Source organism: Mesoplodon mirus, assembly GCF_964341445.2.
Source record: "Mesoplodon mirus genome assembly, chromosome: 6".
Classification (NCBI taxonomy): domain Eukaryota; kingdom Metazoa; phylum Chordata; class Mammalia; order Artiodactyla; family Ziphiidae; genus Mesoplodon; species Mesoplodon mirus.
In genome coordinates this window covers 45,762,124-45,788,113 of record NC_138982.1, presented here as the reverse complement: position 1 = coordinate 45,788,113, position 25,990 = coordinate 45,762,124, and the positions used below count along the sequence as shown (strand labels likewise).

At 35.7% G+C, this 25,990-nt stretch overlaps 1 protein-coding gene across 5 annotated transcripts in view; it reads left to right on the top strand.

Moving 5' to 3' along the window:
• VPS8 (VPS8 subunit of CORVET complex) overlaps positions 1-25,990 on the top strand; it is a 293,055-nt gene that overhangs the window by 172,469 nt on the left and 94,596 nt on the right. For 4 of the 5 annotated variants that reach the window (XM_082625439.1, XM_082625441.1, XM_082625438.1 and 1 more), the window contains 6 exons: positions 1,344-1,491; positions 9,461-9,550; positions 10,101-10,143; positions 13,682-13,800; positions 18,180-18,261; positions 18,597-18,679. In XM_082625439.1, coding sequence (XP_082481565.1) covers positions 1,344-1,491; positions 9,461-9,550; positions 10,101-10,143; positions 13,682-13,800; positions 18,180-18,261; positions 18,597-18,679 — 565 coding nt within the window. The remainder of the gene's footprint in view (positions 1-1,343; positions 1,492-9,460; positions 9,551-10,100; positions 10,144-13,681; positions 13,801-18,179; positions 18,262-18,596; positions 18,680-25,990) is intronic. The other variant, XM_082625440.1, reaches the window with a different exon arrangement.

Sequence of the window (25,990 nt, the reverse complement as noted above, 5' to 3'; positions counted from 1 at the left end):
TTGAGGTATGTTCGCTCTATACCCATTTCGTAAGGGTTTTTATCATGATTGGCTGTTGAATTTTGTCAAATGCTTTTTCTGTATCTATTAAGATGATCATGTGGTTTTTGTTGATGTGGTGTATCACGTTGATGATTTGCATGTGTTGAACCATCCTTGGGACCCTGGGATGAATCCAACTTGGTCATGGTGTATGACCTTTTTTATGTGTTGCTGGATTCCGTTTGCTAATATTTGTTGAGTTTTTGCATCTATGTTCACCAAAGATATTGGCCTTTAATTTTCTTTTTTGGTAGTGTCTTTGTCTGGTTTTGGTATCAGGGTGATGGTGGCTTCATAGAATGTCTTTGGGAGTGTTCCTTCCTCTTTAGTCTTTCGGAAGAGTTTGAGAAGGATCGGTATAAGTTCTTCTTTGTACATTTGGTAGAATTTCCCAGTGAAGCCATCTGGTCCTGGACTTTTGTTTGTAGGGAGTTTTTGTAGCAATTTTTTGTATGTTATTAATGCTGTTCCAGTTCTTTATATAAGGAGCTTTAGTTGAGGAATTCTGAAGAGAAGATAGGACTCCCAGAAGGAACTGACTTCTTTTGAAGGTAGAGAGAGGATGATTCTTATATCTCCAATGAACCACAGTTGATTTTTCTAAATAGTTCCAGTAGTGTCCACCATGGTAAAAACTAATACTCCCACAGCTTTTGTGTAGGCATTATGAATAGTGGGCTTTGTGAGTGGCTGGCATACAAGGCAAATGAACCATACATTTTGTATAACCTACTATTCATCCACTTATTTGTTTTAACAACAACCAAATAATTAGCCCTTGCTACATGGAAGACACTGTTGTAGGCTTTAAGAATTCATTAGTGAGAAGGTACTGGTGCCTACCCTCACAGAATTTATACTCTTTTAGAGAAGATGGATAATTGAAGAAGTAATTACAACATGATGTGATTGGTGCTATAAGGGAAGTTTAGTAGGGACAGTTGTTGAGACTAGAAGATGGCTTATTATATATAGTTACTCATGGATCACATTGTTTAAACTAAATTGAGTCATCTTTGTTTCTCTTAGAGCACCAGTACAACTTCAGGTATGATTTAGAGGAGCCTCCACTGAATATCATTTCCTTAATTATTCAATGTAAATTGAGAAATACTGTGATTTAGAATGTTTCTGATGTAGTGTATAATTCACCTTAATAACCTAAGTAACAGTAAGACTTTTAATTCATGATTTTACTTGATCAAAAGGTAGTCTTGGTTTTAAGGTAACATACTTTTCACCTGTAGCTTTAATTATGGTATGATTAAACAATGCTACTGTCTTGCCTTTTCTGTTTTCAGGGAAGGTATTCATGTAAATCAAGAATTGCTGCAGATATCTCCTTGTATTACAGAGCAGTTCATTGAGCTGTTGTGTCAGTTCAGCCCAAACCAGGTTATAGAGACACTGCAAGTCCTTGAGTGCTACCGCCTAGAAGAAACTATTCAGGTAAGACCAGTAATGTAGAGAGGGCAAGAGTGAACTTTTCTTTATTGCTCACCATTTTACAGATGAGCACAGGGAGATTCATATATTAAATCAGTTGGCTAAGTTTATACCTAGTAAGTGCTAGCACCAGAGATTGAACCCAGATAGTTTGACTCCATCGTGCATGCTCTGCATTGCTGTGTTATTGCCTCTCTGTTTATTCTAGTAGAGTCAGAAACAGCACATGTCCATCATTGTTGTTCATCAAGTTTCACAGGCATTCTAGCCAACAGGATAAACATAGAAAAAGGAATACAGTAAAAATATTAAGAGGGAAAAACTAAGCTCTTACTTGCAGGCACTGATGGTTAGATAGTCCTGTTGTGCCATGTGACTTACTAGGCTAAAAGGCAATTACACAGTCATTGCCTTGATTCTCTTTCCTTGTTTTCTCCTGTTTCCAAATGGAAATGAATGTGTGTGTGTGTGTGTATGCACTTATGTACATATGTATACATACACACATATTCTAATCTACCATGAGGCTAGTATGTTCCCTGTTTAAAATTTGTTTTTAAGCTACCTTTATATTGTTGCTATCAATACTCATGAAACAGTAACCCGTATTTTCTGCATCCATGTCCTAAACTGCCCACACAATTAAAATTTTTTTAATTATAAAATATTTCAAAATACATAGAAATGTGCAAAATGGGTACATATATTCCCACCAACCCAACTTTATAGATGTTAATGTTTTGCCATACTGGCTTCAGATCTTTATTGTTTGTTTTAGAAATAAAGCATCCTTTATCTGTCATGTTTCACCTGAGGTTACCGCCAACCTGAAGATGGGAAGTTTATCCTTCCCATCCATTTAAAAAATTTTTCCTGTATATGAATTTACCTATAAAACACAAGGTACAGTTCTGTATGTTTTTAAAATTTGTATTAATGGTATCATACAGTAATATCCTATTGCAAATTGCTTTTTTATTAATTTTTTATCAGTTTTTAATATCACTCTAGTTCATTCGTTTTAATGATCATATAATAGTGTATTGAATGACTGTGCCACAGTTTATATATTTTCCTAATCACAGACATTCAGAGTGTTTCCAGTCTTTTGCCATTATAAACGATGCTACATTGGACATCTTTGTGCATATCTTCTTTGTGCCCATCTGAGATTTCTCTATGTATTATGCCTGGAAGTGGAATTCTTTAGACAATAGAGTAGCTTAATTCTATTCATATTGCCAAGTTGATTTCTTATTTGTTTCCAGTCTCATCATCAGTATTTGAAATTTGCTGTTTTTCCACATCCTTGCTGATTTATACTGTTTTTAGACCTTAATTTTTGCCAGTGTGATGATTATCATTGCTTACTCATAACATTGCATATCTTTCCATATCTTTAATGACATTTTGGGTTTTCTTTTCTCTGAATTATCCATTCATATCATTTGCCCAGTTTCCTGTTGAGGTTTTGCCCTTCTGTTACTGATTTCTAGAAGTTCTTTCTAATTTCTGGATCTCTAGTCCTTTGCTGATTTTATATGTTGGAGATGCCTTCTTCCAGTCTATTATGGCATGTCTTTTAACTTGGTTTTTAGTGACCTCTATTTTAATTTATCAGTCTTTTCCTTTAACATTAAAATTTTGTGTGTGTGACTTTTATTTCCTTTCCTAATTTAATGGCATTAAGGATATCCTCTTATATGAGTTTTATAGTTTGGCTTTTTTCATTTAGGCTTTTAATCCATCTGGAATTTATTTTTGTAAACAGATCAAGAGAGGGATTTATATAGTTTTTCCATGTGGATGGCTAATGGTCCATGTGGTATTTTCTTGTCCTTTCTTCACTTATTTATAATGCCATACTGCTGTACACCAAACTCCCAAATATACATAGATCTTTTTGTGAATTCTGTTCTATTCTTTTGGTCATTTGTCTTTCCCTATACCCATGGCACATATTTTAATTAATACAGCTTTAAAATAAGGTTTATTATTTGGAAGAAGAGTCTTCCTTCCTCATTCTTTTTCTTTAAAATTCTTTGGCTACTCTTGGCCTCTTACTATTTCACATCAAATTAAGAATCACATTGTCACATTCCTATAAAAATAACATATTCTTCTGGGATTTTGATGAAAACTACATTGAATTTATAGATTAATTCAGGGAGGATTGACATCTTATGGTCTTCACATTCAGGAACATGGTTGTCTTTTTGAAATGTCTTTTACCCACTTTAGTGAGGTTTTATAACTAAAGTTATAAAATATAATATTTTACATAAGACTCTTGCACATTTTCCTCAATTTGTTCTTAGATACTTTTTGTTAACATTGTAAAAGGAAATTTAAAAAAAATTTGTATTGGAATATAGTTGATTTCAATGTTGTGTTAGTTTCAGATGTACAGCAAAATAATTCAGTTATACATATACATGTATTCATTCTTTTTTAGATTCTTTTCTCATATAGGTTATTAATATCACAGAATATTGAGTAGAGTTCCCTGTGTCATACAGTAGGCCCTTGTTGGTTATCTGTTTTATGTATGGTAGTGTGTATGTATTAATCCCAAGCTCCTGATGTATCCCCCCGCAGCCCCCCACATTTCCCCTTTGGTAACCATAAGTTTGTTTTCAAAGTCTGTGAGTCTGTTTCTGTTTTGTAAATAAGTTCATTTGTATCATTTTTTTAATTAGACTCCACATATGAGTGACATCGTATGATATTTGTCTTTCTCTGTCTGACTTACTTCACTTAGTATGATAATCTCTGTGTCCACCCATGTTTCTACAAATGGCAGTATTTCATTCTTTTTTATGGCTGAGTAATATTCCATTGTATATATGTATCACATCTTCTTTATCCATTCCTCTATCGATGGACATTTAGATTGCTTCCATATCTTGGCTATTGTAAATATCTCTGCAACAAACATTGGGGTGCATGTATCTTTTTAGATTATGGTTTTCTCAGGATATATGGCCAGGAGTGGGATTGCTGGATTATATGGTAGTTCTATTTTTGGTTCTTTAACGAACTTCCATATTGTTCTCCATAGCAGTTGTACCAATTTACATTCTCACCAACAGTGTAGGAGGGTTCCCTTTTCTCCACACCCTCTTCAGCATTTATTGTTTGCAGACTTTTTGATGATGGCCATTCTAAGCTATGTGGGGTGATACCTCATTGTAGCTTTGATTTCTCTGATAATCAGTGATGTTGAGCATCTTTTCATGAGCTTTTTTGGACATCTGTGTGTCTTCTTTAGAGAAATCTCTGTTTCGATCTTCTGCCCGTTTTTTGATTGGGTTGTTTGTTTTTTTGACATAGAGCCACATGAGCTGTTTGTAGGTTTTGGAGATTAATCCTTTGTCAGTCACTTTGTTTGCAAATATTTTCTGTCATTCTGTGGGTTGTCTTTTTGTTTTGTTTATGGTTTCCTTTGCTGTGCAGAAGCTTTTAAGTTTAATTAGGTCCCATTTGTTTATTTTTGTTTTCATTTCCATCACTCTAGGAGACGGATCCAAAAAAATATTGCCAAGATTTATGTCAAAGAGTGTTCTGCCTATGTTTTCCCCGAAGAGTTTTATAGTGTCTGGTCTTACATTTAGGTCTTTGATCCACTTTGAGTTTATTTTTGTGTATGGTGTTAGAGAATGTTCTAATTTCATTCTTTTACATGTAGCTGTCCAGTTTTCCCAGCATCACTTCCTGAAGAGACTGTCTTTTGTCCATTGTATAGTCTAGCCTCCTTTCTTGTAGATTAATTGACCATATGTGCATGGGTTTATTTCTGGGCTTTCTATCCTGTTCCATTGATCTACCATACTGTTTTGATTTCTGTTGTTTTGTACTGTAGTCTGAAGTCAGGGAGTCTGATTCCTCCATCTTCATTTTTCTTTCTCAGTATTGCTTTGGCTCTTTGGGGTCTTTTGTGTTTCCATATAAATTTTATAATTTTTTGTTCTAGTTCTGTGAAAAATGCCATTGGTAATTTGAAAGGGATTGCATTAAATATGTAGATTGCCTTGGGTAGTATAGTCATTTTGACAATATTAATTCTTTCAATCCAAGAACATGATATATCTTTCCAACTGTTTGTGTCATCTTTGATTTCTTTCATCAGCATCTTATAGTTTTCAGAGTATAGGTCTTTTGACTCCTTAGGTAGGTTTATTCCTAGTTATTTTATTCTTTTTGATGTGATGGTAAATGAGATTCCTTTATTTCTCTTTCTGATCTTTCATTGTTATGTATAAGAATGCAAAAGATTTCCATGTATTAATTTTGTATCCTGCAACTTAACCAAATTCATTGATACGTTCTAATAGTCTTCTGGTAGCATCTTTAGGATTTTCTATGGATAGTATCATTTCATTTGCAAACAGTGATGGTCTTATTTCTTCTTTTCCAATTTGGATTCTTTTTATTTCTTTTTTCTTCTCTGATTGCTGTGGCTAGGACTTCCAAAACTTGTTGAATGAAAGTGTTGACAGTGGTTATCCTTGCCTTGTTCCTGATCTTAGAGGGAACACTTTCAGCTTTTCACCATTGAGAATGATGTTAGCTGTGTGGTTTTCATGTATGTCCTTTATTATGTTGAGGTAAGTTCCCTCTATGCCCACTTTCTAGAGAGTTTTTTTTTTTTTATCATAAATGGGCGTTGAATTTTGTCAGAAGTTTTTTCTGCACCAATTGAGATGATCATATGGTTATTTATTTATTTTTGGCTATGTTGGGTCTTCGTTGCTGCGCCATGGGCTTTCTCTAGTTGTGGTGAGTGGGGGCTACTCTTGGTTGCGGTGCATGAGCTTCTCATTGTGGTGGCTTCTCTTATTGTGGAGCACGCTAGGTGCATGGGCTTCAGTAGTTGTAGCACGCAGGCTCAGTAGTTGTGGCTCGTGGGCTCAGGCTCAGTAGTCGTGGCACATGGGCTTAGCTGCTCCATGGCATGTGGGATCTTCCTGGACCAGGGCTCGAACCCATGTCCTCTGCATTGGCAGGTGGATTCTTAACCACTGCACCACCAGGGAAGTCCTGATCATATGGTTTTTATTCTTCAGTTTGTTAATGTGGTGTATCACATTGATTAATTTGTGGATACTGAAGAATCCTTGCATCCTTGGGATAAATCCCACTTGATCATAGTGTATGATCCTTTTAATGTATTGTTGGATTCAGTTTGCTAGTATTTTCTTGAGTATTTTTACGTCTATGTTCCTCAGTGGTATTGGCCTGTAATTTTCTTTTTTTGTGGTATCTTTGTCTGGTTTTGGTATCAGGGTGATGGGGGCCTCATGGAATGAGCTTGGGAGTGTTCCTTCCTCTGCAGTATTTTGGAAGAGTTTCAGGAGGATAAGTGTTAATTCTTCTCTAAATGTTTGATGGAATTCACCTGTGAAGCCACTGGGACCTGGACTTCAGTTGGAAGTTTTTAAATCACTGTTTCAATTTCAGTACTTGTGATTTGTCTGTTCATATTATCTATTTCTTCCTGGTTCAGTCTTGGATGGTTGTATCTTTCTAAGAATTTGTCCATTTCTTCTAGGTTATACATTTTATTGGCATATAGTTGTTTGTAATAGTCTCTTATGGTTCTTTGTATTTCACTCGTGTCAGTTTTAACGTATTTTTCATTCTGTTGTTAACTCCTTCTTGTGTATTTTAAATTTCAGTTATTGTATTCTTAAGCTTTGATCATTCTTTTTTATATTTTCTATTTCTTTTTTGCAGTTATCATTGTGTTCATCTATTATATTCTCATGTTCAGTTAGCATTTTATTACTAATGCTTTGAACTCTTTCCAGGTAAATTGTTTATCACTTTTTAACTTTGTTTCCCACCCCCTTAATGAATTTACCTTTTTCTTTCATCTGAAACATATTCCTCTCTTTTTATATCTTGCTTGACATTCTCTGTCCTTCTGTGTGAGATTATGTGAAACAGTTCCATAACCCAGTCTTGAAGACATGTCCATATGTGGGAACATCCCTATGAAGTCTGCTTGTCCCCAGTGGCATTGGTGGAATAGCTAATTTTAAAGTGAGCATAGGCTGCATCTTTCCCTGTTATGTGCTACAAGGCACTGTATTGCTGGCATGTAGGGCTAGAGTCACTGCCCTATTAGGGGTGGTGCCAAGGCCTAAGGGTCTGGAGCAGGATCTTTGAGCGAGTTGGGCTTCTTCCCAGTGTGATGGTGGTGTTCGCCATGGTTGGGGATATGGCTGGGACCTAAGGGTTTGGGGCTGCACTTCTAAACTTGTTCCACTTCTTCCCTGGTATGCACACATTGGGTAGAGGCAGGGTCAGGGCCAGAGCAGTAGGAACCACACTAGTAAGCTGGTTCCACTTCTACCTTTGTACAGTTGTACCAGCAATGGCAGTCTCCATCTTAGCTGGAGGCAGGACAAGGACCTGAGTTGATTCCACTCCTTCCCTGGTGCTTGCACATATTTGTCTGCAGGCAGTGACAGTCTCTGACGTGGCTGGAGTAAGGGTTATAGTCCAAGCAGCCTCTGCTCCCTCCCAAGTACAGGCATGCATGCTAGTACCTGCAGTGGCTCTCTCTGCTCTGGCTAGATGCAGAGCCATAGTGTGAGGTGGGCTCCACTTCCTCCATGTTTACCCAGGCTCATTAGAAATGAAATTTCTAAAAGGAAATATTTTGAAATGACTTTTTTTAAATTGGTTACTGCTGGTATATGTTGTTAATTTTTGTTCAGTGTCTTATATCTAGCAACCAGGCTGAATTATTTTTTTGTTCAAATATTTTCTAGATTTTTTTTATGACAATAATTTTTTCTGAGAATAATGGTAGTTTTTTTTCTTTCTTTCCAATCTTATACTTTTCTCATTCCCTCATCAGATATCTAGAAGCTCTGGGATATTATTGAACAGAGGCAGCGATAGTATGCATTCTCTCCTTGTTTCTGATTTAAAAGGGGATGTGTCTAACATTTTATGTTAAATATGGTGTTTATTGTCGGATTTTGATAGATAATTTTTATTAAATTAGACAAGTGCCATTACCAGTTTGGGTTAGAGTGTTTTGTATTGTTTTTATTTTTGTCAAAAATGGGTGCTGCATTTTACTAAATACTTTTTCTGCATTTGTTGAGATGATCACGTTTTCCTCCTTTGATCTGTTAACCTATAATATGTTATTTGTGCCTCTCTTTTTTTCTTACTCCTAAGAAAGTTTTATTCTATGTTACTAGTCTTTTCAAAGACTAATTTAGCTAGGTGGTTTGTGACCACCTAGAGGGGTGGGATAGGGAGGGTGGGAGGGAGGGAGACGCAAGAGGGAAGAGATATGGGAACATATGTATATGTATAACTGATTCACTGTGTTGTATAGCAGAAACTAACACACCATTGTAAAGCAATTATACTCCAATAAAGATGTTAAAAAAAAAAGAAAAGACTAATTTAGGATTTTCTTTTAAACCTCTCTATTGTTTCTCTGTTGTTTCTTTCCATGATATTCTTTTCTGTACTTATTTTCTTTCTTTTACCTTAGCTTAACTGGCATTTCTTTTTTACTTATTAGAAACTCTTAGTTTATTAATTTTCATTAAGATCCCACAAGCTAATGTATAGAGTTTTCATTGTCATTTTGTTCTAAATATTTTGTGAATAATTACACTTATCAATTTCTGGTGTATATTATTACTTTTTATGTATACATGTTACCTTTTGTGCAATGGATATACCTGATTCAGGTGCATAATAACTTTTTAAATAAATAAGTGAAAAAAAAATGAGTGACCTTGGTTCAGTCAGAGTCCCAAATGGGCCACTCTAAGATTAGAAAGTCAAATATTTGCATGTTATACTGTAAAGTAGCATACTACTAGGGTATGAATTCACTATTTACTATCGTAGGGTTTTTCTTCATCCTTAATAGGACCTTCTGACTCCACAAACAAGATTTTTGAGCAAAAAAACTTTATCTTTTCTTCTTTCCTAGATTACCCAGAAATATCAACTTCATGAAGTCACTGCTTATCTATTAGAAAAGAAAGGAGATATTCATGGTGCCTTCTTAATAATGCTAAAGGTAACATTTTACTGTATTTGCTTTGTCATGTTTCTGTCTAGCCCTATTCCCATTTTTCAATCCATCTTTTTTCATGAGATAAAATTGACATACAACATTGTGTAAGTTTTTGTCAATCCATCTTAATTTCTTATGTTTCAAAGTAAGCTGCAGACAACAGTACATTTTTTTGTACATTTTATCTAAATATTTTTATCATGCATGTCATGATACACCAGTATGCCACATGATACTAATCCCAAGGCTTAGTAGTTGTGGCTTGCGGGCTCTAGAGCACAGGCTCAGTAGTTGTGGTGCACGGGCTTAGTTGCTGCACGGCATGTGGGATCCTCCTGGACCAGGGCTTGAACCCGTGTCCCCTGCATTGGCAGGTGGATTCTTAACCACTGCGCCACCAGGGAAGCCCTGTGCTTTCTATATACACAACAATTCTCTTCTGAATGGCAGAGATCATTCTTAATAACCTTATTGTTTCTTGGAGTTTACTTTAAAATATGGTAATTCAGGTATTGATGGATTAGAAATATAAAGTGTTCCTTTTACCTCCTAGAGACTACAAAGCAAACTTCAAGAGATAACACATCAAGATGAAAGTAAGTTCTCGAGTGTAATTTACAATTTCTTTTTCCATGGGCCCCATGTTTTAAAAGATATTAAATGATAAACTGTATTTATTAAGTAATAATCACATTGATCTGCATGTTACTGTTTATCTAACATTGATCCCAATTTTGGCTTGTTTTCAAGGGCTCATAATAGGAAGTAATATAAACCACTGTAGTTTTGCAGTGCTAATTGTCAGTAGAGATCATTGGACAGAAAATTAGGTAGGCTTCACTGGTATTGATTAATTTTTTAGTTATATTTCTGTACTTATGTTTTGGTTATTATAAATGAGGTACATAACTAACATCTTAAAAATTACTATAATGTGCTGAACAACAGCAAAGCAGAGCTTTGTTCTATACTTACTCTATATTTAGAGTAAGTAATAATCAGTGTTTCTGTATTGAATTTATATAATTTTAGCAGAAAGCAGTAAAACTTGAAACAGTTTAAAATCTTGAATGGCTTTGTCACAGATAGATATGTAATTCCTATTATATTCCTTGATACTAAAAAAAGTTATTTATTTTGTAAAAGTGTGGTAAAATAAACATAACATAAAATTCACCATTTTAACCATTTTTAAGTTTACAGTTAATTGGCAATAAGTACATTCACATCATTGTGCAATAATCACCACCATCCATCTCCAGAACCTTTTCAGCATCCCAAACTGAAACTCTGTACCCATTAGACAATTACTCCTAATTCCCTCCTCCCCACCCAGCCCCTGGTAACCACCATTCTACTTTCTGACTTGATGAATTTGAATTTGATTACTCTATGTGTCTCATAATTGGAATCAAACAGTAATTGTCCTTTTGTGTCTAGCTTATTACACTTAGCATAAAGTCTTCAGGATTTATCCATGTTGTAGCACATGCAGAATTTCATTCATTTCTAAGACTGAATAATATTCTATTTTATGTATATACTACATTTTGTTTTTCCATTCATTTATCAATAGGCACTTGGTTGCTTCCACCTTTTGACTATTGTGAATAATGTTGCTATGAACATGGGTGTAGAAATACCTTTTTGAGTCCCTGCTTTCAGTTCTTCTCGGTGTATACCCAGAAGTGGGATTACTGAGTTAAATGGTAATTCTATTTTTAATTTTTTGAGGAACCACCATACTGTTTTCCATAATGGCAATATCATTTTACATTCTCACCAGCAATGCACAAGGGTTCCAAATTCTCCACATCTTCACTAACACTTTTATTTTCTGTTTTCTTGGTAGTAGCCATCCTAATGAGTGTGAGGTAGCATCTCATTGTGGTTTTGATTTGCATTTCCCTAATGATTGGTGATGTTGAGCATCTTTTCTTAGACTTATTGGCCATTTCTATATCTTCTTTGGAGAAATGTCTATTCATATCCTTGGTCCTTTTTTTTTTTTTGCGGTACACAGGCCTCTCACTGCTGTGGCCTCTCCCGTTGCAGAGCACAGGCTCCGGATGCGCAGGCTCAGCGGCCATGGCTCACGGGCCCAGCTGCTCTGCAGCATGTGGGATCTTCCCAGACCGGGGCACGAACCCATGTCCCCTGCATTGGCAGGTGGACTCTCAACCAGTGCGCCACCAGGGAAGCCCCACTTTGTCCACTTTTGAATTGGATTATTTGTTTTCCTATTACTTGACATTTTCAAAATATCCCTCCCAAAGTTCAGAGAAACACTTGATAGGTGATTTTTAGATTGTTTTACCTTTTTAACCCACTAACACATTTCTTGGACCCCTTAGCCCACACATTCCCCTTAACACCTTTACCCTAATTCTCCATATATTATTTGTTTTTGGAACTTCCATAACAGTTGGTTGACTTTTCTATATTTAGTCCAACTAAACATTTAATTACTGTTTTTGTCCTTTAGTATATGTTCAGTCAATTTGACTGTTAGATTTGTTGCATTTATGGCATTTTTCTCTTTCAATTTACTGTTATGAGAATAATTTTTATAGACATTACATGAAGGATTGTGGGAAAAGTAGGAAGAATGTTTCCCCCAAATCACTACAGTAATTTGCAGGTGATATGTGTAGGGAAGCCAATTCCTTGAATTCCAATGAAGGTAAATTTCTCAGTAATAGTCTCATAACTGCCATTTACTGTCAGATTCAATTTTGACAGTGTGCTTAAGAATTTTGAAGGATTTGGTAATTGCACAACACTGGGCTAGTTTCTGTGGGTGATACACAGATGGCTAAAACACAGTCCTCACCCAAAGAGCTACAGTCTCTTGAAGGAGACAGATATGTAAATAAAAACCTCTAATGCGTGTAGAATCAAATACTATAAAAGAGGTACAGTGAGAGTGGCAAAGGGTTGTGGAAAATTGGGGAACTACCTGTAACTGAGATTCTTTTGTGGAAGATGTGACCTTTGAAGTAATCATGATTGAAATGATGAATAGGAATTTGATAGACAAAAGCAAGGAAAGGGTCTTCTGGGCTGAGGAGAACATGAGCATGAAAGTGCCTGGCTAGTAACCTTGGGGAGGAGGAAATAATCTGGTGATATAAGAGCACCGAGGGTGGGAAGATGCACCAGGATATTTACTGTATTTACTTAGGATCAGAGGTTTATTGACATTCTCTTTGTAAAAATTAGAAGTCTTTGATAGTTTTTGTGCATGAGACTCATATGTTTGGACTTGTGCGTAAGGGAACTGTAGTGACAGTATAAAAGGGAATGAGGAAGGTAAGATTTGGAAGTCAAAAGTTAATTTGGAGGCTGCTGCAGTAGTGCAAACGAGGTGATGAAGGGCTCCACTCGGGTAAAGTAGTCGGTATATGAGAGTGTGGAAGTAGAATTAACAAAATTAACAACTTATCTGAATGTACAGGTGAAAGCATCAAAGATGGTGAAGATTTATAAACTGGTTGACTTAAAGGTCATGGTTCTATTTACTTAGTTTGGAAATGTAGGGGGAGGAGCAGATTTGAAGTAAGAAAAATGGGTTGGGTTTTGCACATATAAAGTTCAAAGTGACTGCAGGCTGTCCATGTAGAGGTAGATGTCCTAGAGCCTGGTGAAAATTCAACCTGCAGATTATGAAAGGAATAAGGGCTGGAGGTGTATATTTGAAAGTTATTAGCAAGGACATGGGAATTAAAACTAGAAGAGTGGCTGAAATTATTGATAAAAATGAAAAGAAAAGGGCCTGAGATAGTATCTTGGAGAAATACATACATTTAAGAAATAGAGGAAGAAATGGTAGAGCAAGAAAGATAAAAGATAATCTTTCTATTAACTAATCCACAGATAAATGGTTGGGGATTTTCCATAGCTAAAGCATATTAAAATGCTAAGTATGATGTGCTTTCTCTGTCCTAGGAATGTCAGACATTTATATGGAAAACTGTTGCAAAGAACTACCTGCTTTTTATCTACTGAAGTTTAGTATCAGGTCTTATACATGATTATATCATAGAAAACTAAAAGTATGCAGAGAAAAAATTGTTTAATTTTTTACAGAAGCTTTGAGATTATCAGTAATATACCCTTGAGTGATGTTAACAGTTCTTCTGAATCTAGATACCAAAGAGGATCCCTCACTGAAGAATGTTGAAGAGACCATGGTGGAGACAATTGCCCTTTGCCAGAGAAATTCACATAATTTGAACCAGCAGCAGAGAGAGGTAGGAGAGTGACTACAGAGGCTTTTAAAAATCTGTTCTGGTCTGAAACTAGGAATTAATTCTATTTCCACTGCCCTCTCAGCTACCTGAGTTCAGTGCTCCCAGGAGTATAAGACTCCTAAAGTTATTACGAGGAGTGCCTGTCTGCTTTGTTCTCACAAAAGGCTTTATATTCTTAGATTTGGCTGTGCTGCAAAATTTAGGTGTGTGAATACTAGATGTCCTTGTTCTCTTTGGACTGAGTTTTTGTGTATTCCGTGTAGTGGTACTGTGGATGTGTCGTCCATTTATCATCTGTACCATTCCCTGTGGATAAGATGAGCATGAAGCACTAGAGGAAAAGCCTCAAGGGATACAGAGAAAGCTGAAAAAGGTCAAGACGGCTATGGTGTAGTAGTTCTCAACCTTGGCCGCACATAAGAGTCACATGGGGAGCTTTGAAAAATCCCAGACTGTACCTGAGATCAATTAAATTATAGTCTTTGGGGCTGGGCCGCAGTCATCAGTATGTTTTAAGGCTTCCCACATGATTCCACTGTGCAGCCAAGGTTGGAACCACGTCTGTAACAGATTCCAGACTGCAAAAAGGGAGAACGCAGAGCTGAAGGAGATATAGTAGAGCACGTGGGGCGGGTGGGAGTTACAGCAGTGAAGCAGAAACCAAGGGGGCGAGATGCAACTTGACAGCTAAATTGTGCAGTAGTTTTAAGAAGTAAAGTTAGCAGTGTGATATGTATGGCATAACTGCGCCTGCCCCTCCAGGCTCTGGCCTCTGACTTAACACCACCTGGCCTCCTTCCACTGCCTGGGCTTCTGAAATGGGAAGCAGGGTAAATTTTTCCTATATAGTTTGCCATACATGTTCCAATGAAAATGATAAACTTGGTATGTTTCTGTTCTTATGAGATGGGTAAATTTCTCCTTTATGTTTTTGTCAAGGGTTTTTTTAAGGTCATAAATTTTGAATACCCTTTAGAATATAAATTGTATAACAAACACATTTATATAATAGATGTGTTTTTTTATTTAAAAAACTATTTTGAGTGAAATGATACATACCCATTATTTTTTTTAATCCCACAATACAGAAAGTTATACAGAGGGATGTTTAAAAAAATTACCCTGTATCCATCTTATCACCCAGAAATAACCGTCATTATCATTCGGTGAATATCACTCTAGATATTTTTTATCTACCTAGGTTAACATAATTTTAGAAAAATTGAATCAAATAATGCTTGCTTTAAAAATATAGTATTTAATCTCATTTAGGAAGCTTATGTAAAACTGAGGAAATTCTGAAATTCAAATAAATAGTTCTTCAATACACTATCTCTTAATACATCTCCCTGAAGTTGAAAAAATCTAAATAACTGTAATAGATTAGAAGTATCATTTATAATTACATTTCGGTTTTTATAATATCTATGATGTCCGACCAGTAAGGAAGTTTACATGAACTCATACACACTTGCTTCAGCCTCCCTTCTCCATCACTCTGAATTTTAGTTAGTTATGTTATTTTACCTCATTAAGGTTAACAATACATTCTTTTGTGTATCCACAATTCCCATAGTTGTTCAATCTTTATTTAAATGGATTATGGGCTTTACAACATTTCTTTTGCCCTGATTTTTCCATTCCTAAGTTTTTGTTTTCATTTATCTTTTGGCTAACTGTCTGCATTTGGACATGGTTATATTTTGATAGAAAAAATACAAGAGGGTAAAACTATTAAAGCTATGTTTATACATAAATATACATAAATATTTTTCAACCCTTCTGTCTCCTCCCTAACATCTATTTGATATTCTTCCTTCTTCTCATGAAAAATTTAAGGAAAAATGACAATTATGTTTTATAAATAAAGCCATTTAGGCTCACATAAGCTGAAATATGTCCAGATTCACATATATTAATGGTAGAATTAGATATAAAATTCATGCCTCCAGAACTCTAGGGATTATTCTGACTATATTTGAACTCTTATCTCTTAATCAGAGACAGGACTAAGGCTTCCTTTGATGTGGTGAAAGGGTAATTTATTCTGTATTTTTTTTGTCTAAAAATATATCTGAGTTGGAATCTGTCTCTTCCTCTCTTAGACACACACGTGCCTCTCACACCACTCTCTACTCCCCCCCACCCTCCAACAACTGGTTTTTGCTTCTTTTCTGAACAACGTTCATAGCAACAATAAAAACATTGCATGTTAGTTTTTATGTAAATACTATTTTTGTGAAAATGCTGAACTGATTTTATGTAATACCAAACATTAATTTTGGGGGATTTTCATGGTTGTTTCCCTTGTTCCTCTTTGCTTTTTTTTGGTTTGGAGAGAGTGAGAACAAGAGCTGTTGCCACCAACCCTAATCTAACTAGAAAATTTGAAGTATCCAAAAGCTTGATAATGAATTGTCTGTAATATCTCTTTCCAGAAGTTTCTTCAGAAGATTTAATGTCATGGAGTATTTCCTTAAAGTTAGACTGCAGAAAGTCGTGTTGTCAGTCCTTTCCTAGGTAGAATCTATACCTGTCCTACTTTGTATGTCCGTCTACCCCAGTGTCCAGTGATTGCATATAATAAAGAATATGGCTTTGTTATGCACATAATTCCCTGAAAAAGAAAGCTGTTGATTATGTAACATGAGAAAGTAATTCAGGTTCAGTTGTGTTGCTCTCAGGGGTTAGGATTGTCATTATCATGGATTGTTATTTTAGAGTTTATCCAAGTTAACATTTTAAGAACCAACATTAAAGAGCAAGAGAGACAAAATATTTAAAAGGTGTCTACCATATATTTCAGGTTATATTTCAGGTTAATGTGGAGATTTAATTGAAGAAGAACAATTTCTCTATTTACGGTATGAACACTTCCCATGGCTATTATCTCTGCAACCATGCTTCCCCCAGTCTGCTATTTATAAACCAAGAATAAAGTAACCTTTAAAAAGGTAATTCTTCTAAAATTTCTGGACTAAATAAGAAAAATTTTAAATCAAATTTCTAAATATAATAAATATAAAAACCAAAAGGTAAAAATTGGGTATACCATATACAGTTAAATTAAAAGACTATAAAAATACATAGAAATAAATGATGTGGTTGTAAAAACAAACTGAAATAGACAACGAAAACACAAGCTAAGTAAAGCCATCCAAGAATAAAATACAAGATTAAAAATTCATGAATACTAGATAAAATAAATTAAAATTTCAATAAAATAAAGAATTGCCAGTATACAACATAGTTAAAACCAGTATCTTAAGAACTTGAAGAAATACTGTTAAAAAAAAAAAAGTACATAAAATCCTGGCCTTAGAAAACCTCAAATGGGGACAGATAAGGGCTTCCTCGTAGAGCTCTTCAGTGGAGGGTCACCCCGTGGGAAAGTCACTGGACCATTAGCCTGTCCCCTTAACCATGCTTGTCCTGCTCTGTCAATACTGACTTTTTTTCATACCTCTTGGATGTTTGCAGGAATAGGTTTCTCCCAAGATACTGGGTGAAATAAGGCCTTTGTAAATCATTACCCAACAGGAAAATATGCTTGAAATTTTAAAATGTATTGGTTTGATTTTTGATGATGAAGATTTTTCCTAAGGCTTAGGAAGAACACATATGATGCACATATGGCAGTGTATAATCATTGTCAAATTACTCAACTTCTCTAAGCTTCAGCATCTTATCTCCAGTAAAGATAATGCTTACTGTATAAGGTTATCATGAGATTGAAACGACAAAATGTATGTAAAGCATTTAATACAGTGCCCTATGTAATAGGAATAAATAAATGTTAGATCTGCTCATTTATGTCATGATGTGGTTGGAAATGTTAATTGAAATAATGTTAACTTCCACTTCTTAGTCTGTGATGACTGAGGAAATAACAAAATAATGCTTGATATAGGAGAAAACTTTGGATAACTGTATTTATTTATCTTGCTTGACATAGCTGATGAGAAATGGGGGGAGGGTAGTTGTGGGAGAGTTTTTATTCCCTTCTGCAGTACATAGGGCCGTTTAGACTGTGTCAGTGAAACATTTAAGAACGTAGCCTGAGGCTCTGCTCTGGCTCCTTTGAACCTACCCTTTTCTGAGACACAGAAGATTTGCAGTTCCAAGGTCTAGACTTACTTAACTTCAGCTTCCTTATTTTCCCAAGGTGCATAGTAAAGATATCTGTTCTGGCTGTGGTCTTAGCTTTTTTACTGTCTTTTCTCTTCCCAGTCAAGTGTTCCATCTTTTCTTTTTCTAATTTTTACCAACAAATGTATGTGAGAAGTACATTTCAACCTGTGAAACACTAAGCTGATGTTAGTTGTTCTTAAAAACAACAGAGTACTTTTGTTTTCCTTTGGTTTCCTCTGCCATTATAGGCACTCTGGTTTCCATTACTGGAGGCAATGATGGCACCTCAGAAGCTGTCTAGTTCAGCTGCGCCTCATCTGCACTCTGAAGGTAAGGTCATAGCGTCCACCTATACTGTCCCCCAATTTCTATCTGCTGATGATTGTCATTTTGATACCTTCTCCCAACATCGCATTTTTATTTTCCTTAATGAAATCATACTGTACTGTTGATCTCATTTTTTCATGTTCACTGCTTTCTGTGGCACCAGTTATATCATTTGTCTTGGATAATAGTAGCTTTGCAACTTACCAGCAGTTAACTTTAAAATATCAAACTGGCCTTGGTTAGCCAAATTTCTACGAAGTTGTATTCCTATGACTTACAGGAAAAACAAAAAACTCTTATTTTAAACTAACCTTAATATTGATATTTTATTATAACAGCTCTGAAATCTTTGACCATGCAAGTTCTAAACAACATGGCAGCATTTATTGCCCTTCCATCAATCTTGCAAAGAATCTTGCAGGTGAGTTGAAAGGGGGAAAATTCAGCGTTGATCAATTTTAACTAATATTTTAGTTATGTATAAATAATAGCAAATTGGGCTAATGCGTAAATGGATCTCAAGCAAGCATAATGCAGCTGATTTTTGGCATTAACGAAATATCTAACTTACAACTCTCATCCTTGAATCCTTCCTAGCACTCCAGTGATGTGGGTTTGCCTGGCACACACTTGCAACCTTCAGTTAGGGAGTGCAGGCTTCAGTTCTCTGTGACCTTTGGATTCAGATACACAAGCTTCCTTTTGGTGTGCTAACTGGGAGAGAATTACCATTGCTTCCAGCTGATTATACTTTTTGGATCAAAAAGAGAACATAAAAATTATGTTAATATAGACATTTCTTAATCTTGTTACTTAGGGTTTCTAACTCATCCCAAAACTTTCTGTCCAAAGCTCATCTCCTACTATAGATTCTAGCTGGCTTTGTGTCCAAAGCCTTTGTAGGAAACATCATTCCAGCCTGTTTTCTTCAGCAAAAAGGCCCGAACCTTTCCAACTTCATCAAAAGGAGAACACTAAAGATGTGCTAAGATATATTTTCAGAAACATCTGTGAACATTCTTGAGTAAACAGCAGGAATTACCCTTAGAATCCATTTTGTCTTCCCTCACTTTACGCAGGATAGAGACACACCAAAAAGAAAAAAAAAAAAAAGTCAGACAGTAATATGATGCCATTGATCTTCATAATTTTCAAATGATTTTTATCCAGTCAAGAATGTCCCTCTCAGCTCTCTTTTAAGACTCTCCAAGCTCTTCTTCCAACCTGGTATGAAGCAGCTGGACCTTTGCTGATAAAGACTACTGCATCCAGCAGTCTCTCACCACATTGTACGTTATCCTTTAGAATGTATCTTCACACATATCATTTCATTGATCCTTATCATGAATTGAATAATAATTTGGTACAGACTACTTTTCTTATATCCATTCTAAAATATATTAGTCATAAAGTTTTTAATCATATATAAAGTAATATCTCCATAAGACAGGAATACTTTAATTTACCAGGTAAATTAGAAAAAAATGAAATCCTAGAGTCAAAAGTGTCTTTCCTCACATTGTACGCATTTAGCTTTATTTTGAGCTTTAACCACACTTTGATACATAAACTATAATAAATATAAATTGATTTTTTTCCTTGGCATAAGCATATGATGTTTTAAAAAAATGTATTTCAAGACTCATATCCTTGAAGGCTCTTGATATTTGAAAGTCTTAACTTGATTTTTGTGTTATACTGGCATTCATTGTAATTGTGTTATCATTTTCCACCTTCAGTGGTTGTTAACTCACAGTAATAAGGAGAGTATGCTGATTCTTAAATTCCTTATTTGCATGTTTGTGATCACTGTAATGATAATTCTACCTTATATTTGTATAGAGATTTTTATTTTTTCAAGTTGCTTTCACAGATAATGCTAATTTAAGCTCATTCCCATTATATCACGTAAGCTCCTTCATTTGTTTCAGTCCCTGGTCTTTTGAGAAGTTAATTATTAATTGGTTTATATATTATATGTTACCCTATTTGGTTATTATCTGTGTAGATGAAAGAAAGGCACAGTTCTTGCACTAAAAGCCCTGTTTTAAGGGAGACAAGAAAGTATCTGATATAACTATTCACACGGCTCTAAAGAGCAAGTAATATTGGCCACCTTAAGGATTACCTTCTCTGAAGCCCAGGTAGGGTAATTGCTACTTCTGCATCTGTACACTTTTATTCCACATGATTATAGCAGGAGCAGCCAGGTGAAAGCATGACCCTGCCTCTTGACTCTATCTGATTGACTCAGGGTAGGCAGCTGGCCTAAGAGGGGCCAATCTGTGTCCTTTCCAGGAAATTTTAGAACTGAATTGAAAAGATGAATAGTTTATCTTCAGTTCTCTGGATTATATAAGGTACAAAGTTCAGGAGCTGATAGTGACTACCTTTCCATCATATGAACTGAAATAGTAAAAAGTTAATCTGCAGAGAAAAGAACAGTGAAGCAGAGACACAAAGAGGAGAATAGACAAGATGCATGGAGAAGAGAGAAGATAACAAGGAGAGGATTCAAGACACTAGGACAGGAGACAACATGGAGAGAAAATACTGATGGCATCGGAGTCCCTCATTGTAGTTCTTAAGGCTTACCTGTACTCCTTTGCTTGGATCCTTAAACACCCCAGTACCTTTACAGTTATTATCTTTTTTGTATAAGTTAGAATGAGCTAGGTGTCTGAATTTATATATATATCTCCAGAGGAGTACCAATAAAAGTATATATATGAAACAGACTGTGGAAAGATTTCCTGTAGGAGGAGATGTCTGAACTGAATCTTACAGAGCCTAAAGGAATCGGGTAAAAAACAGATAGGACTATTCTAAGCAGAGTGAACTATATGTACAAAGAATTTGAGGTAAAACACGGTACATCTGGGGAGTTTCAAGTGTTTAAGTATTCTTGGAACATAGGACAAGAATAAAGGTGAGTCACAGAGCTGAAATTTGAGAGGCAGAGTCTCTGTCCTTAATTGCTTTGTAAGCTGTGGTAAGGACTTCGGATTTAATTTTAAATTCACTAAATTCTCATTAAAGTATTTTAACCAGAGGAATGATGGAATGAGGTTTCTTTTTAGAAAGATGGCTCAGCCTGTGTTATATGGGATAAATTGGAAGGGATCAAAACTGAAGGCATAGAAATACCCAGAATGTAATAGATACCTAAAGTTTGTTAAATGAGTTACATAGACTGGATAGGAGAAGATGGACTTGGAAATTACTTAGCTGATAGAATCTACTTAACTTTTTGACTGACTGGATGTAGGGGAACACAAGAGGAACCTAGGTAAACCCCTGATTTCAGTTTCATGTAGCTAACAGTGAGCAGTGGGGGAACACAAGACTGGACTTTATAGGAAGAGGTAAGAAGTGGATCGGAAGATTTGGAAGTCATCAACATAGAAGTGGTAGTTAAATTATTGAAACTAGGTGAACTTTAGCATAAAATGGAGTTCTAGGAAACATTCAAGAATCAGGTTGTTTACCTATTTTTATTTCCCATTAGAACATAAGGACCCTGAGAGATGAAACTATACTTTGGCTAGTACTCTATCGCCATCACTTAACCCAGAGGCACCTGGCATATAATAGGTACTCAGACTTTGTTATAAAGCAGAAACTAACACACCATTGTAAAGGAATTATACTCCAATAAAGATGTTTAAAAAAAAAAAGTTAAACACAGAGTTTAAAAAAATTGTTTTGGCTATTCTGGGCCTTTTGCATTTCCATATAAATATTAAAATTGTCTTTCAATCTCTACAAAACAACCTGGTGCTATTTTGATGGTTATGTATTGAATTTAGGGAGAACTGAAGGTTTAAAAATCTTGAGTCATCCGATACATGACTATGGTATTCCATTTATTTCTTAATTTAAGATATCAATTGTAATAGGATATTTATACATAAGATGTTCTACGTTTATAATTATAATGTCTATGAATAAAGGCCATTTTTATTTAATTCCAATCTATTTCTTTATTTTCTATCTATTTATATCTATTGATCTATATATTATCCTTCCATCTATATTTTAATATCTTTTTCTCACCTTATTGCACTGGTCAAGACCTCTACTATAGTGTTGAATAGTGATGGTGAAGTCAGACAAGCCTTGCCTTGTTCCTAATCTTGAGAGAATTGTTAATTCTTTCATCAATTGCATATTAGATGCATGTTGAGAAAATTTGCTGTTCTTCCTAGTTTGCTGAGAATTTTTGTTATGAATGGATGTTGAATTTTGTTGAATGATTTTTCTGCATATATTAAAATGTTCACATTCTCTTTGGTTATTTTGCTAATATAGTACATTATTTTGATTGATTTTTGATAACAAACCATCCTTGCATTTCTGGGATAAACTCTATTTTGCTCTTTTTATATAATGTTGGAGTCAGTTTGCTAATATTTTGTTAGAAACTTTCATGATTATGTTCATAAGGGATCTTTGTGGTTTTCTTTCTTTGTTATGTCTCTGCTGGATTTGATTTTAGGACAATGCTGGCTTCATAAAATGAATATGGAAACATTTCAGCTTCCTTTATATTCTCAAAGGATTTGTGTAAAATTGGTATTTTTTACATTAAATTTTTGGTAGAATTGTCAAAAAAAATAATAGGTACTCAGTAAATATTTCTAGAGTGAATATAAGTCAAGGATGGAGGAATTCCATTTCTGGCTAAGAGGAGTATCAGAGACTGGGTTTATTCTCTTGTTTACAACAACTAAAAAGTGGACAAAATATATGAAATAGTGGTTTTCAAAGAACTGGATATCAGACAGTACAGGACAGTAATTCCTTAGAGACAGGAAATAAACAACGTAAGCCCTATGTTTGCCCCAGCTTAATGTCCTGAGAGAGTTTCCAGGCAATAGCAGGAAGGGGGATCCCAAGAAGTTTCCAACGTAGTCATTGATTTGAGGAGATGGAGCTGAGAGTCAAGAGGCACCAAGGTGACCAGAGTTTTTAGGGCAAGTATGAAGAGAGAGAACTCTGGAGCAATCAGAAGGCCTCCCTCAAGTATAAGTACATGATCTGAGGAAACTACCTAGGCCAGGGAAAGAATCACCTGAAAGGATTAGAGGGAATAATACCCATACTCACACAGGGCCAACAATAGAGTCTTATTCACCAGTAAAATCAGAAGAACTCATAATTCACAGAACACTGGGTAGAGTACTCAGAAGTACTCAATAGTGGGAAACAGTTAGCCCTAGACTAAACATAGCTCCTGTCATGCCTTTCAGATCTTAAAAGCAAGACCTAAAGGATTAGACTGTTTCCATGTAATTTAACTACATCCCAGAACAAAGCTTAAAAATATTTTGAGGAATACAAAAATATCTAGGTTCCAACAGTGTAAAACTTTACAGTATATGTATGACATTGAATTAAAACATAAAAGGTATGTAAAGAAATTGGAAAATAAAACCCAGATATGACATTGGATATTGGAATTAGCAGGCAGGGACACCAAAACAAAAGATTAGTGAATTTGGGCTTCCCTGGTGGCGCAGTGGTTGAGAGTCCGCCTGCCAATGCAGGGGACACGGGTTCGTGCCCCGGTCCAGGAAGATCCCACATGCCACGGAGCAGCTGGGCCCGTGAGCCATGGCTGCTGAGCCTGCGTGTCCAGAGCCTGTGCTCTGCAATGGGAGAGGCCACAACAGTGAGAGGCCCGTGTACCACAAAAAAAAAAAAAAAAAAAAGATTAGTGAATTTGAAGACATAGCAATACAGACTATCCAAAATGAAACACTTAGAGAAAAGTGAAGGAGGAAAAAAACAACAACAGAGTATCAGTGAGCTGTGGGACAATTTCAAGTGACCCAAAATACATGTACTTGGAGTCCTGAAAAGAGAGTTGGAGCAGAAAAAAATATTTGAAGAATATTAGGTGAAAATTTCCAAATTTATTGACAACTGTTAGCGCAGATCAGTAACCCCAAACTTAAAAACATGAAGAAAACTACAAAGCACATTATAATTGCTCAAAATAAAAAGTTAACAGAAATCAAAGAGGAAATCAGAAAACACCTCAAGACAAATGCAAATGGAACACAACTTTCCAAAATCTGTGGGATGCAGGAAAAGTAGTCCTAAGAGGGAAATTTATAGCAATACAGGCCTTCCTCAAAAAACAAGAAAAATTCCAAATAAACCTAACCTGCCACCTAAAGGAATTAAATAAAGAAGAACAAACAAAGCCCAAAGTCAGCAGGAAGAAAGAAATAATAAAGATCAGAGAAGAAATAAAATTTAGATCAAAAAAATAATAGAAAAGATCAGTGAAACCAAGAGCTCGTTTTTGAAAAGATAAACGAAATTGATAAACCATTAGCCAGTCTTAAAGAAGAGAGAGGATCCAAATAAAATAAGAAATGAAAAAGGAGAAATAACAACTGATACCACAGAGATACATAAAAGCATAATACTACAAAGAGTTGTATGCCAACAAATTGGACAACCTAAAAGAAATGGGCAGATTTCTAGAAGCATGCAACCTGCTGAGACTGAATCAGGAAGAAACAATCTGTACAGACTGATCACAAGTAGTGAAATTGAATTTGTAATAAAAAAAATACTCCCAACAAACAAAAGTCCAGGACAGGACAGCATCACAGGGGAATTCTACCAAACACATAAAGAAGAGCTAATACCTATCCTTCTCAAACTATTCCAGAAAATTGAAGAGGAGTGAACACTCTCAAATCCCTTCTATGAGGATACCATTACCCTCTTACCAAAACCAGACAAAGGCACTACCAAAAAAGAAAGTTACAGGCCAATATCTTTGATGAATATAGACGTAAAAATCCTTAACAAAATATTAGCAAGCCAAATCCAACAATGTATAAAAAGGGTCATACACCATGATCAAGTGGGATTTATTCTAGAGATGCAAGGATGATTCAGTATTTGCAGATCAATCAGTGTTATATACCACATTAACAAAAGGAAGGATAAACATCACATGATCATCTCAATAGATGCAAAAAAAGCATTTGACAACATTGAACATCCATTCATGATAAAAACTCTCATCAGAATTGGTGTAGAGAGACTTTCCTGGTGACACAGTGGTTAAGAATCCACCTGCCAATGCAGGGGTATGGGTTCGATCCCTGATCTGGGAAGATCCCACATGCCACAGAGCATCTAAGCTCATGTGCCATAACTACTGATCCTGTGCTCTAGAGCCCGTGAGCCACAACTACTGAGCCCACAAGCCACAACTACTGAGCCCACATGCCACAGCTACTGAGGCCCGTGTGCTCTAGGGCCCACATGCCACAACTATTGAGCCACAACTATTGCTGCAAGTACTGAAGTCCATGCATCTAGAGCGCGTCCTCCACAACAAGAGAAGCCACTGCAATGAGAAGCTAGCGCGCCAAAACAAAGATTAGCCCCCACTCGCCACAACTAGAGAAAGCCCGCGCACAGCAACGAAGACCCAACACAGCCAAAAAAAAAAAAAGAAAAGGTGTAGAGGGAACATATCTCAACATAGTAAAAGCCATTTATGACAAACTAACAGCTAACATCATACTCACTGGTGAAAAGCTGAAAGCCTTTCCTCTAAAACTGGGGACAAGACAAGGATGCCCACTCTTGCCACTAGTATTGGAAGTCCTAGCCACAGCAGTCAGACAAGAAAAAGAAATGTCTTTTTAGACATCCAAATTGGAAGGAAAGAAGTAAAACTGTCACAATTTGCAGATAA